General features: G+C 43.0%; 1 protein-coding gene across 1 annotated transcript in view; it reads left to right on the forward strand.

The window, feature by feature from the left end:
• The window catches only part of KCNQ5 (potassium voltage-gated channel subfamily Q member 5), an 850,222-nt gene that overhangs the window by 455,058 nt on the left and 380,269 nt on the right, over positions 1-14,895 (forward strand). Inside the window, exon 4 of the mRNA XM_086926499.1 lies at positions 4,991-5,116. Within this exon, the coding sequence (XP_086782625.1) occupies positions 4,991-5,116 (126 nt within the window). The remainder of the gene's footprint in view (positions 1-4,990; positions 5,117-14,895) is intronic.

Here is a 14,895-nt window from a genome sequence, read left to right on the forward strand (position 1 = left end):
CCGAATCGGTATTTACCGATTCGGTAATTGCCATTCATTGCCCATAGGAATGAATGTCAATTACCGAATCGGTAATTACCGCTCGGAAATTACCGATTCGGTAAAATTGGGAAAAAAGTCAAAGGTGGCAGGGTGTCACTTTGACACCCTGCTGCACCCCTGATTAGTGCTCGTGTGCACATGTGGCACACATACATGCCCTAAGGGCATGTATGTCTGTCACATGGCACAGGTGTAAATGCACATATTTGCATTTACATAGCAATTCGTTATTTACCACCAACTAATAGTTGGTGGTAAATAACGAATCCTTAAAGCCCAGAAGCACTGTTTACAGTGCTTCCTACATCTCATTTACCGATTCGGTAAATACCGAATCTGTAAATGATGATTCGGTAAATACCGAATCGGTAAATACCGATACGTTATTTACCGAATCGGTAAAAAAGCCTCCGACATAGGAAAAGGCTATTACCGGTCAGTAACAGCCGAATTCGGCCATTACCGACTGGTAAAAGCCTACCTATATCTAGCTCCAAATCCTTCCACCAAAGCCTCTAAAGACTTTCATAACTTTCTTAACATGTTCCCTGTGCTTCTCGTTCCTTACCAATGCCTTCTTACTAAAAAAATTCTCCCTCAGAAATATAATTTCCCCTTCTACGCTGCCGCATTCCAAATCATAAAGCCTCCCCAACTGAGGACTGTATCACCCTTTGAAGACAGCGGCATCATCTGGTTTTAAGCATCACCTCTACTCATAACGCCATCAAAAACGTATATAATTAAAGTTCCAAAATTACTTTCAAGGCTTTAAACTTCTATTAGATAGCACCCACACTCTGCCAGGAAAAAATGCTAAACAATCTGTAAACTAGTCAAATTTAACTTTAAAATGTATTGGTCATTATTGGAGAGACCCCGCAAGTAGAACTATGCATCAGTTTCTGCTAGTTACTTAGGGACGAAGGAAGGCTTTGTTTACCTTATGCAAGTTAGTCTCCATTAAATGTGGTCCTTTGAGACCTAAAGGGCATATCAGTGCGAGGATCATTATCGCCGGCTATTGTTGGATTTTATCGCAGAGATAGCGCGCTATCAGCAACGCTTATCTCCAATGCAATAAAAAATCCAGCGATAGCTGCAAAATGTGAGATTATCGCTGGAAATCCAGCGATAATCACACAGCGAAAGGCAAATCCTTGTAGATAGGGCAGGGTGGTCTCATCCTTATAATCCACCACCCATAGGCTATTTATTTATGAAGTTTTCTATAGCTCGAACTTGACTGAAGAGGGTATCAGAGCGCTTTACATTTAGTATTGTTACGTTACAAGTTACATGAGATACAAGAGCATAGTAAGGAACAGTGCACATGAACAATGTTTCAATAAATCGTAGGAGTGAGGGGAGGAAGGAGTAATAGCAGGCAGACAAGGAGGAACTATGCCCAATGTCTGGCTAGGTAGGTGACGGTCAAGGAGGGAACCAGGGCCAATCTCCTCATTAGCTGTCAAGCAGCTCCAACGGTCATCAGCAATGTAGCTCAGGTCTCAGCGTTCAAGAAAAAACAGTTTTTAGTTTATTTGATTTGCGACGGTTATATTACACTATCTAGACCCGGAGGTATCAGAGCACTTAACCAGGGGAACATTGCATTAGGAGGTACATCAAAATGATTATAAAGCGCTGGCTAGACCCCTAGGTATCAGAGCGCTACAACAGAGGAACATTGCGTTACAAATTGCATCAGTTGCAATATTGTAATAATGTACAGTAAACAAACAACAAGGTTGAGAGGATTTATAGGAAAGGATAAGAAGAAGGAGCAGTAGCAGGGAGACGAGGAAGAACTGTGTCCAATGTCCGGCTGGGTAGGTGACGGTCGAGGGGAAAGCCAGGGCCAATCTCCTCATTAGTTGACTAGCAACTCCATCGGGCATCAGCCATGTTGATCAGGTCTCAACATTCGGGAAAAACAGTTTAGAATAGATGTATAGGCTACGAGGATAGAAGTAAAAGAAGAAGGTAGGAGGGAGTTGAGACACAACAGGGAGACAAGGTGAACTATGCCCAATGTCCGGCTGGGTAGGTGATGGTCAAGGGGGTGAACCGGGGCCAAGCTCCTCTACAGCTATCTAACAGCTCCACGAGGCATCAGCCATGTTACTCAGGTCTCCACGGTCGGAAAGACAGGAATAATCAATTTTGAGTAGGTATATTACCTTCAGTTACATAGACAAACAGGAATACCAAGTCCCCAATAGAGGATATAGGAGAGGCCACCCTGCTGGGATTCCCTGCTCAGGGGAACATCCCCACTAGATGACGTTGCTGCTGAAATCAACGTGTAGGCGGAGATGGCGATGCATGGCGTAGTCCAGCTCGGTATCAGAGAAGGAACTGGGGTCTGTCATAGTGGCTGTGTAGTTTGGTTGATTTGCCGGTTCAGTGCCCGGGGCGGCCATCTTAAGCTCAGGCATTGATAGATATGCCCAAGTATGCCCAAGTTGCGGTGCCCAAAGCACTACAGTATGTAAAAGGTGACTTGGCAGCACCATTGTTTCTTTTAAGTCGTTGCTGAGTCAACTGCGTAGTTTTGTCAATTTGCCGATTTTGCGCTGGGGCAGCCATCTCCAGTTCAGGCAAAGGTGGTTCTGGAGTGGAGCTCATCCATAGCTCACGCAGTACTTTGCGAGTTGTTTTAGTCGAACTTCGGTGCCGGTAAAATAGAGGCAGAGTTGCCAGGTCAAGTATAACGGGATTCTTGTGGGTCCAATACGGTGTGTCCTGGAATTTCGTGAGGACTGCAGGTTCTGCCGCTACTGAGGTCTCGCTGTCGCCATCTTAAGAGCGCTGATGGTAGCAAATTATAGTCTGATTCGCAGTTCGCTACTGTAGTGGTGCAGTGCCTGACAAGTTCTATGCAGCACGGGGGGCGGGTGCTGCTCCCCCGACAAACATGTGTAGCTGCATCCGATGAACACCCCTGCCGCATACCGCACTATGGCATAGGCCCCTGCAACCCTCACTTCCAACTCACCCACGCAGCAGCAAGAGGATGGCTTCCAGTCCGCACATACCCCGGGCAGGCCCCTGGCAGATGCCCGCTAAGGCGCAGTAACTACTACGGTCCAGTATCGGGCCAACCCTTCAGGCGCAGTCTCCAGTAGTGCAGCATTCCCCCGTCTCTGTTCGATCGCCGCCTGATGTAAATGGGGAAGCCCCGGTCAGTGCCGCCAGTCCTCCACTGCGCTGGCACAGTCAGGCCCGACCAAAGTCAGACCTCACTCTGCCTCTGGGTACTACACGCAGCCTCTGACTCACAAACCGGTCCCGGAGAGATGAGGCGCGGCGTGGTGAACGCTGGCCGCGTTGTGCCCCAGAGTGGTACACTGCAGAAAGGGTTACGTGCTGGCGTCAATTTGAAGCTGTTCCTTGCCTTATCTGTTCCTCAGTTAACAGTCCTCCTGGACTCTCTTGGGGCCTTGCTGTGATCGTGAAGGAACCGTCAGTGGTGCTCTTCGCTGGTCGCACCTCCAGGGCCGTTCCTCGCTTCCCAGAGGTAACGGGGTGCGGATCGACACGCACTGCTGATTCCTGCAGAGGACGTAACGCTCGGTTCGCCCCAGTCTCCTGACTTTGAGATTTGCAGTTTACCGGTGAGTTCTTGATGTTACGTTGATTTTGGATTGTCTCTGTGTTCGTGTGGGGAGGGGCATAATGAAACCTGCGATAAGCGCTACTTTAATCGTCGCTATGCAGGTTAGCGTGCAGCTTGATATTTGGAGAAATGTCTGTTAACGACATTTCCCACCTTATTTTAGTCAGTTATGCCCACTTTGCATGTCATTAACGTTGAAAAAGTTGGATGTTGAGGGAACGGGCGCAGAGGCATAGGAACACGCGCTAGCGTGTCATTGCTGATAGTGCGATAAAATTATCGCCGATTTTCACTTGAAAATGGACGCTAAAGCGGCGATAATTTTATTGCGGGGCCTTGATAATATGCCCTCAAATTTGCCCCTGCTTCATAGAGTGAGCTAAGCAATAGAGCTGTCTGTCAGGACAGGCACACAGGAGCATAGAAGATAGTCGTCACACGTACACATAGATCAACTGTACTCCACGAGGGCATGAACACATAACCCACTGAGCTCATGTCCACAAACAACCTCAACTTAAAAACACTATAGCGCAAAAAAAAAACTCGATTTTACTTTCCCTCACAAAAACTCTTCCTAAACTACTTTAAATACGGCACAGTAATTTAAAGATTTACTTAGCAGGGAGATTACTTTTTTAAAAAGGTAAACTTACTTTTTCCTTAGACTTGAAAACCTAGAATATATTTTATAACAAATCCTCGCAATTCAAGTTTAAATTAAAAAATACCTAACTGATTAAACATTCTTCGGCCTCCCTCAAGAACATATTCAAATCATCTGTCTGAGCTGCAGCTTTGGAAACGGAGCGTTATGGAATGTTGAAAGGCGTTTAGGGTGTTTGTATAGTTTACATTTTAAAATACTTAAAGTTGCTACAATAGGGCCGGCAATAAAGAAAGAGGTATGCATAAAGCTACCCCCTGGTCTTGGCTTAAAATTCATGGTGAACAATTATACAGACCTTTAATTTCTTTAGTAGAAAGAGTTATTACGTAAAATTACTAGCTACATGTATGTTCTGTTTCTTAATTCTATATTAGCTTTATCATCGTATAGGTCAACAAATTAGTTACTTGTATGATAGATATACAATATTTGCAATCTGCAGGATTTAATGCTACAATGCATATGATATTTACACCATCTGATATATGCAAACAGACTCGATAAATGCCATATAAATATTAAGATCAGTTTGCTTGTTTGCTAAATGAAATGACTGGAATGTAATCGTTTACCTCTTGCTATATCATAAATGTTTTTCTGTAAACATTATGTTATTTTTCACGTGGTTTATTTCTATTGATCTTTTTGTTATCTAGGAACTAATCACTGCCTGGTACATAGGATTTTTAGTTCTCATCTTTTCATCTTTCCTTGTCTACCTGGTGGAAAAGGATGCCAATGCACAGTTCTCTACTTATGCCGATGCTTTGTGGTGGGGGACGGTGAGTACTATCAATACTGGAGACGATTTGAAATATAATTCTTACCTAAACCTGTAAGTCCTTGAAGAATACATTACAATAGTATTATTTTGGCGCCTCCGGACGGTGTTCATTGATTCGCATATTTATGTGCAGAATAGCTAAATGAAAAGAAGGCAGATCACTTCACAATCTAGAGTGGCTCTGTGAAATGGAAATCGTAGTATTGAGTTGAAATCCATATGTTTTTGTAAAAAGATTGGTCTACTGCTTCAATCTATTCCTGCTCTCGCCAATCATATTGGCTACAATGCTCCTACTAGTACACTCGAATGGACTGTAGGGCCTTGCTTTCAGTCGCATCACTCACATGTCATTAACCAAGTGTTTTGATCTTTTATTAGTGAATTCTAATTAACAGGTAAAATTCTATTTGTGTATGTTAGTCAACACTCTTGATATTAACTAAGTCTGTAGGCTTTGATTAATAGGTCCTTTATGGTTTTCATGTCCAATTCACCCTGCTCAGAGAAGATGATGACTATTACTGTTATCAGAACTAGATCACCACAGATAATTTGTGTGGCATTGTGGTTATTACTTTATAGATGTAACTCTACTTTGTGGTTGCATTTTATACTGGTTGTCTTCGGTACCACTATCTATCACAGCAGTGGCGGCTCCTCCACTAAGGCGGGGGAGCTTTGCCTCACTGCTTTTTAGCAGTGAATTAAAGGAAAAATAAAATGGTAAAAACTTGACGTTGTTATCATTTTATTGGTTCCTGCTGTGGCAGCTTTGGGAGACCGGATTGCTCTCCTCTCAGAGCAGGGGGAGGAGTGCTAGGCACACTGTAAGTGCGCATGAATGTTTGGCCAGCCGTCTCGGGCCTGCCAACATTCATGCACACTTTGCATGTTCTCCCCCCTGTCAGAGTGTGAACCATGGCACTCAGACCAATCACAACGCTGCATTGCAGTGTTGTTATTGGCTATTGGGAGCCTGGGTCTGCTTCCTGTTCCTGCTGGATTAGGGGCTACGCAGGAGAGACTGTGGAGGAGAGAATGAGCAAGGAAGTGGCGAGAAGGTACGTTTTTTCATAATTTTTTACACTCGCCTACCTCCGTCTTCCCCCTTCTGCCCACCTCCCACCTCCCCTGCTCTGTGCCAGCCGCCACTGTATCACAGTGGCTTCATGCTCACTTCATTTTGTTATAGACTACAACTCGGTGTTGCTTCGTATTATTTTGATTTATTCATTTTGTGAATATTTATATTGTGCAGATTCACTTCTGGGGCGGTAGTGGAGCACTTCTTCAAAGAGAGTAGGTCTATATTTTACTGCATGCAGTTTATAGAGGCAATGATGAAGCATACTGGTTACAATGTTATATATGGCAAGTAAGCCACTTGTTGACAGGTGAAAAATGGTTACAAAAGTAACAAAAATGTTTCAAAACTTTACATGATTTGCAGGTTTACAAAATGTAAAAGATTTGTATTTTTCAAAACACCCTCTGTGAGGGAAGGGTCAGTTTAGGGGTTGATGTAATAAGAAGAGGCAAGTGCTAGTAATTTTTCTGAAGGTGAGTAGAGAACGTATCATTCTTTGGAGCTCCTAACAATTGTTTGTTGCAAAGGGGAAGAAGATTGTTTTATTACCTTGTGTTGAGACAGTACAAGAGCCTTGGATGGTAATGTTAGTGATCCTTGACCCTCTATGAATGAGAAGTTGATTGATATCTATTCAGGTTTTTGCATATGTATGGATTTACAGGTGATTTTTAGACCTCTCAGTATTAGGGTGGTTTTCCGCCAGACGTTTTGTCTCCTCCCCTCCTGTTTTGCTCAATACCTTTATGTTGGCCTGAGGACTCTGTACACGTTACCACTGCTAACCAGTGCTAAAGTGCTTGTGCTCACTAACTGAAACATGATATAATCGGCTTGCACCTGATTCGCACATTTAATTTACATACAGGTCCCTAGTAAAGTGGTATAATTATACCTGGAGCAGGTAAATTGAATGCTGCAAGTGGGCCTGCAGCACACATTGTGTCAGCCACTTAAGTGGTCCCTTAAAACATGTACATGTTTCAGGTCTGCCATTGCAGTCTTCGTGCAGTATTAAACTGATAATTCAACCTGGTGAAAAAAACCCTCACTAGGCCTAAAATTCAATTTGTAATACATATAGGTCACCCCTAAGGTAAGCCCTAAACAGCCGGTAGGGCATGGTGTAATGCAGGTGTCTCCAAACCGGTCCTGGAGGGCCGGATCAATTCCAGATTTTTGGGATATCCCCATTGAGATACATGTAGTAATTTAAAAAATCTGGCATGGATACGGCCCTCCAGGACCAGTTTAGAGACCCCTGGTGTAATGTATTTAAAAGTGGAAAATGTACTTTTAAGATTTACATTTCCTGGTAGTGAAAAACTCATAAATTAATTTTTCACTACTGTGAGGACTGCCTTTTCCATAGGATGGCATTTGGGTTACCTTATTACATTTAATAAGTGATATGTTTTGTTTGGGAGCAGGTAGAAACACCAGGTTTGATATCGAAGAAATTGTAATTTAAAATCTTCTTTCATGGTAAAGTCGAATTTTAAGTCACAATTCTGAAAATGTCACTTTTAGAAAGTTGCCATTTTCTTGTCCTAACCATTTGGTGCCTGTAGTCAGTTCCTGGATAACATGACTAGGTGTAGTTGGCAGTTTGCTTTTGTGTATTCCTCTCAGAGAGCCAAACAATAGGGGGACCGGGACTGGCAAGATTGGCCATCCTGGGAGAATGATGGGGCGGAGCTTTGCACAACCCTAAATGCACTTCAAAGACACTGACTCAGCTCATAAATAAAGAACTTATCTGACTCCAGACATCCTGGGCCCAGGGTAGAGAGGAAGGAGGTTCCACACACCTCTGGGGGGTGCTCCAGGCCTATCTTCCACTTCGAAGCTGGCACCGGGTATGAAAGCAAGCCCCCTCAAACCCAGCTGCACCAAGAAGACTGCCCTGCTGCCAGAAGCCTGTTCTGTGCCCTCGGAGGACTGCCCTGCTGCTTGAGACCTACTACCTTGTTTGAACCCAAGACTGCCAGAGTGACTCCAAGGCTAGTTGGCTGGCCTCCTGATCAGAGCCTCAAGGACAGAAAAGGCTCCAACCATCTTGAACTCGCACCTGGACCCAGCCTGAGTGAGCCTGAGTGAGTGCTGACCCTCTAAGTGGTGACCCTCCAGTCCTCGACCATGGGAAGTGGTGCTAAAGGTACCAGATAGCCCAAATCCAAAACTTGTGACTTCAAACATTTTCAGCCAAAAAGTGTAGTCAGAACCGGGAGAAGACTGGGACTAACCTGCTCACCGATCCACCCAAGGTGCTTTGCCAGTTAGTCTGACTTTATGATAGCACCCGTAACGCTCTTCTCCGCAGCACCAAATCCTGTTCAGGGGCTCCTTTTCAGAAGGGCATGTGGCCTCATGGAGCCCTATCCTGCAGCTCCATCCACCTGGACATTTTCAACTTCCAAAAAAGAGACTGAGTCCAAATGTAAAAAATCTTCATCACAACTTCGTATAGAAGCTCCCCGACGACGACAACTCCTCCTTGGACACCCCTGACTACCTAGCCCTGGTGAGCTTTACCTTCTCAGGCATTTTTTTATGAAATGTCTTTTAAGTATGATGGTAAGCGGGGACCAGGACCAATCCACTTCGTATATCCAAACCACACTCCATCGCGGTTGGCCATAACTTTCAACTTTGACCCCGTCTCGTGCAACAAGATGTCCATTGCTGACATTTTGAGATTTTAGGTGCTATATTTCAATTTAAACTTTAAACATTCATAACTCCGGTTCTACTGATAGGATTTATTTTTATAATCTTTTTGTTCAAGTTTCATTGTGTTACATGTTGTACAATTGAAAACAATACAGTACCCTCACAACCCCCATGAAAATTTAACACAACCTCCCCAGAAATCACATACATAATATTGTGCCGAACGGTTCCACATAGTTTATACTCTTGATTTCCCCCAGTAATTCAGAGATATATGAGACTCTCATACTGATTGGAGTTGTGTTGTTTTAGTGTCAAATAATTTATTAAATGTTACTTTATTTTTTTTTAATTAGTGTGGGATTTTTCTTGTGTTCTGTTGTCACTTAATTGCTGTTTAAGTGCTGCATAAATACTTTACACATTGCCTCTAAGTTAAATCTGACTGCTTTTGTGCCAAGCTGTCAGAGGGTTTAGCACATGTTAACTTCATGAATGTTGTGGTTCACCCTGACAAAGACTGTGGTTGTGGCTTGAGTTGGGTTGCCACCCGCTTCAACCAATAACCCAATTTTTCACAGCAATGCATAACAATTTGAAGTTGATGCTTACTGATAGTGAATATGGGAAAAAAACGACTTGAGAGTGAGAGAAATGTGGTTGAATTTCCATTCATATGTGACCTGTATGACTGCTGTGTGAAAATCATCTTGGGTAACGTTTGGGGGCATTTCCCGCATCCACACAGGATAAAAGGAGAGCTTTTGGGGACAGCAGGAGCTTGGTTTGATTTTGCACAGAACACTCATGTTGTGCCATGTTATTTGAGTTTTCTTGTTGATGTGATCTTCAAAGAATACATTGTGATTCATTGGAAAGCCAAAGAATGTGGTAGTGGGAGAAAGGTTAGGTTGTCAAGTTGAATTTCGTGTAGCCATCTCATAAAACATCAAGTTTTTCTCTGTTGAATACTAATAATTGTGTTTCTTTGGAGGTAGAGTTGTAATTGTATATATGCATCTTTAATGTAAAGTGTTCTAGTGTGAGCTACATTGATACTTCTCCCCAGTGCTTAATTTGTAAAAATATAAGTATTCAACTGCAGCTGGCACCACCCCAGCCCCTGCCACTGCTACCGAATGCCAGTGCCAGCTTTACCTACTAATTATCACACTTAAACAAGTGCAACACTTTGCACTATTGCAGGTCACCCAAAGCTGTAGGGATAGCCCATAAGTAGGAGTTTCATAATGTTGTGATAGCTTAATTTGCTAAAGTGTATGCTGTGCTCACAAAAATAGGCTGAGGATGCCACAATTTGTATAAACATGTGCTAGTGTTTATAAAAATAAGTGCCTTTGCTGAGCCAACACCAACACAAATTTAGCACTGTCTGAAAAGATGATGCTCAATGACCTTCCTGAATACTATCTATGTGGAGAAGTGTGGCTCAATGATTAGAGCGGCAGACCCTGATGCACAGATCTAGCCCGGGACCAGGGTTCAATTCCCCGCCTCGGCAGGTCTTGGGCTCAAAATTCCACAGACCTGATCATTCTCGCCTCGGTGCCTATTCCAATCATGGAATCCCACTCTGCAACTCTGGGCAATAGCTTGCTTAATCTCCACAACAGCCCCCACAACGCTAAGGATGCCTGGCCTCCACCTTGGGGGTGCCCAGGAGTGGACGCCTCACAGGGAAATTCAGGATGGGTTCCACAGCAGTATTTGTACAAGCGCCTTGAGACCCTTGCGGGTGAGTAGTGAGCTATACAAGTATTAATTTACATTCTCATATAAGAAAATTGCTCACAAAATAACTATAGTAACAAATGGTCCTTTCATATTTAGATACTGTCATCAGTAAGATGTTACTTTAACTAAAGTAGGGGTTTTCGATGTATCAGTGGGTTTTGCTCAGGACAGTTTGTATCACTGTACCATTCATTCCCTGACTGATTTTTAAAAAAAATCTTTATTTGTATAAACATTAAGATTGTGAAAGTCAAAACAGGGTGCTGGAAGGCACAAAATTGGGGGGAACAGCGTCCAGATGTCAGGTCCAACAAATACTGAAATGTTTGCCACATATGTCTATCCCGCAAAAGGATAAAAGTGAAGGCATTTGGTATTTCATGTCAGCTGCAGTGAAATTGCACATGACAAATGGATACATCACGCAAAAGTCTACATCTAAAGCAACTCAGTTTCCATTCAAATACTGCAATGGTATTCTTGAGAAAAACTCAGTCTTCCTTCTAGATATCTGTAGCTGTTACCATGTAGTGTGGTACAGAGGCCTTAGGAATGGAATCACCTACCATATTGGCATAATTGCCTATTCAGTGCGTGTATACTTTTGCAAAATAAGTTAGAGGAGACAATGCGATAACGAAACAAAAATAGGGCACAGGAAACGAATCCCGAAAGGTGATTGTGGGAGAAAAACTATCACACGGTACTTATAAATGCAAATAATTACGAGATGTGCAATTTAATGAGTATCAAACGCTTTACTTTTGCGCCGCTAAGTCGCTTGCATATCTGAATCCTCCCAACATTATGATTGTGAAAGTCAAAATATGGAGTGACCGCTGCCTTAATAGCTGCCTAAAGTACAGAAAATGAGTGAGTATACTGAATACACCAAAATGGGAGTGTACTGGAAGCTCAAGGTTTGTTTCCCTGATTAATCAAACTGCTGATGGTTAGATGAAGTAGGAACAATAATGGCCCAAAAGACCCAATCTTGCTTGTTTCCAGTGCTTAATTTGTAAAAATATAAGTACCAGGGCTCTTGTCAGGAGGCCACTGCAGCTTGCATCACACATTGCCCTTGCCATGCTGCCAATGATAGTAACAACCAGGGGCGGCCCATGCAGGTAAGATCGGTTCGGCGGTGGGGCGGGGGAGTCAAAAGACGGCAAGGAGGCAAAATAACATTTTTAAAAAAGAAAACACTTACCTTGCGCTCGTGGCATTGCCGTATCAGCAATGTGGAGAGCGCAAGTTAAGTGGTTTTCTTTCTTTTATTTTCCCTCGTCGTCATCTGTCGACCTCTCCTGCCCCGCACCACCACCCTACCACTCCTACATGCACCAGCCACGACTGGTAACTACAGAATACTAACCATCACACTCCAACAAGTGTTACAGCTTTGGAGGCCTGAAGTCGTCCGAATTGTAAGAATGGCTTGGGCAGCATGTAGTAGTAATTTTTAATATATATTGAATTAATAATTACCTGTTTTTGAGGTAATCTCTAAATTATTCTGACAGTGCCACCTTCTGGCAGACTATCACAAGTGCCAGTGTTGATAATTAAGTCCCTGGTGCTGAGCACCAGAAACCACCGGCTCAAATTAAGCACTGCTTGTTTCTTATTTATTTAATTTATATTTCTTGCAAAGTGCTTACACACTGAAAGGATCAGAAGCTCGCATTGAACGTAACTAACATCTGTTATCAAGTATAATTTCCAACCTGCTCGCACCAGTGATTCCAGGTGAATGTTTATTGCAGGTACACGGTTCTCATCTGGTAAGTGGGAGCATGTAACAGCCATGAGTATTGAGAACCTCATTAGCTCCTGCAAAGGAAGCATTTCAAATGCCCAGGCAGATTGCTGTGGGAAAATCACTGGCGCAGGAGTTCAGAGCAGTAGAGTGAAGCCTAATTAAATAGATGCGCTCCTCGTGTATGGATGATTCCAGCTTCTTCAGGCACAGGCCCGTAATGGAAACAAATTGCTGCCAGCTGAACAACAGTCAAGAATATAGCAAATGTATCAGTGTTATGAAGTGCAACATTTCCAGTATCCCTACAAATAAACAGTTATTTCTTTCAGGGACAGTTTTTAACAAACGTTATATGCTTGAAAAAGGCATTTTATATAATTTAAACATGCAATTTCAAGTTTCCAGAAGTAAAATAAATATGTATATACAGTAGAAAATAATCTTTCCCTGTTATCCATCCCATTACCACACCAGCCTATATGTGGCACTTTACTAATGGTATACACAGATTGTAAATGTTCTGTTTAATTCGTGGAATTTAGATGCGAGAGTCTAATATAGCCTTATAGCCCACCATAGCGGGCGATGTCGGCCATTAAAGGCCCGAGCCAAAGGTGAGGCCTTTTAACAAGGGAGCGGGACTTTAATGGCCAGTATAGCACAGCTACGGAGGGCTATAAGGCTATTAGAACATTCTGATGCTAAAGGGCAGAATGTTCTAACAATATAAAACAAAGGCCTCTCGGAGCCTGAGGGGGTTAAATCCCCTCAAGTTCTGCGAGGCCTTTGTCCACAGCAACAGCTGTAAACAAACACAACATGGAATGTTGCTCTTAGGGTTTTTACTGGCCCATAGAAGCACGGATCACTCCATTGTATTCAATGGAGTGCTCCTCATTTTAATGTTCTAATAAGGCTAAACATGTTTTACTGAGCTCCGCAAAACCTTAATTTAGTTAATCACAAAAAAAAGGTGTCAGAGAACGTTTTCAAAAGTGCCCTTGGCTTTCTCTTCCATAATTACGACAAAACTCAAGGTTAACTTTGGTATACAGGTCAGCGAATGAAGGCAGAGGAGCACATTTGTCAAAAGATGCAGAGCGTAATGTCCGCACCGAAAAATAATAAACCTGCCCCACATACTTATCAATAAAAGATCAGGGGTGAGAATTGTATAAATAAAACAATAAACGAATTTACATTTAGAAATATAATATATAATTCAGTAGAATAATGGTTTTCAGTGGTGGCCATAAATATGTTTATGGAAGATATAAAGGTGCATTAAATCTGCGCCTTTTTGAGCCTCTAAGCAGAGCACGGATCAATGGGTCGCTAGGAAAATTGAATCAGTTCATATCCTCACCAAGGGCTTGTTGTGAGGACGGAAGCCCTTCAGAACATAATCTCAGTGAATAAACCGCAAAACCCTGTCAAGGTCTGATACAAATACGGTTTATCCTGGTAAAGTCTTCTATGTTTGTATTTAGAAACCTTTAGGCAGCTCTCACATCTTCACAGAGACCACCCAGAAGGCTGAACCCAATTATATTTCCAAAAAGGTGGATATTCTAGGAATGAGACCTGTCTCACACCAACTACTCCAGGTAAAAACGTTTTTTTGGTTCAATGAAGGTCAATACAATTTACAACTGTCCTTCATCAACTGCACTAGCTAGAAATTCAGCACATTTCAACACCTTCCACTGGATACAGGACCTATTCCAAGCCACACCTTCCAAATACAAAGTAACTAGCATTCAGAATGCCCACTGCTGTCCCTCATCCCAGTATCCCCACACTCTGATTCAGGATGTTGGCTAGTTCCAAACCTAGAGCTAAGAGCTAGTCCAATCAATGTCCAAGTCTTTCCTTCACAGGTGAATTATACATCTTCTTCCCTATGCTTTCCTTTTTCAAGTTTTGAACACTAATAAATGGCAACAGTAGGACTTGTAAGGAGCAATACAGCTGCACCATTGAAGTAAACTCTAACTAAACCTGTTGGGAATTGGGTTATGGTTTGAGAGGGGTAAAATCCTAATCAAGCAGTGGCCACAATCTCTGTCATGGAGAAACACAAGCAACCCACAAATTAATCTGTGCATAACCCTCTGGTAGATTGGCACAAAAGCAGACAGCCTTAACTTGGAGTCAGCGTGTCCAATATTTATTCCTGGTGCCCACTTTGAAATAGGAGAATGTTCTGGAGGTTGCCACCATACCGGAGGAGCTTGGAATTTCTGACGCCCTGTCCTGGCCCCAGGTTGTTTGGTGCCACAATAGACTAGTGTCAACCCCTTTTTTAGTGTTCTCAGGCAGAGACTTTGCATAGTGCAAGTGTGGTATGTGACAGCTTCTCCCCCTCATCAAGTCAGAGAAGGCTTGTCCTGTCAACACCCATGCTCCTACGTTCCACTGTCTGGAAGCTATATGCAAAGACCATCTGCTACCTACACCTATCATGTGACCCAGGAAGCAGATTCGAGCCACCAAA

The sequence above is a fragment of the Lissotriton vulgaris genome, chromosome 6 (assembly GCF_964263255.1).
Source record: "Lissotriton vulgaris chromosome 6, aLisVul1.2, whole genome shotgun sequence".
Classification (NCBI taxonomy): Eukaryota; Metazoa; Chordata; class Amphibia; order Caudata; family Salamandridae; genus Lissotriton; species Lissotriton vulgaris.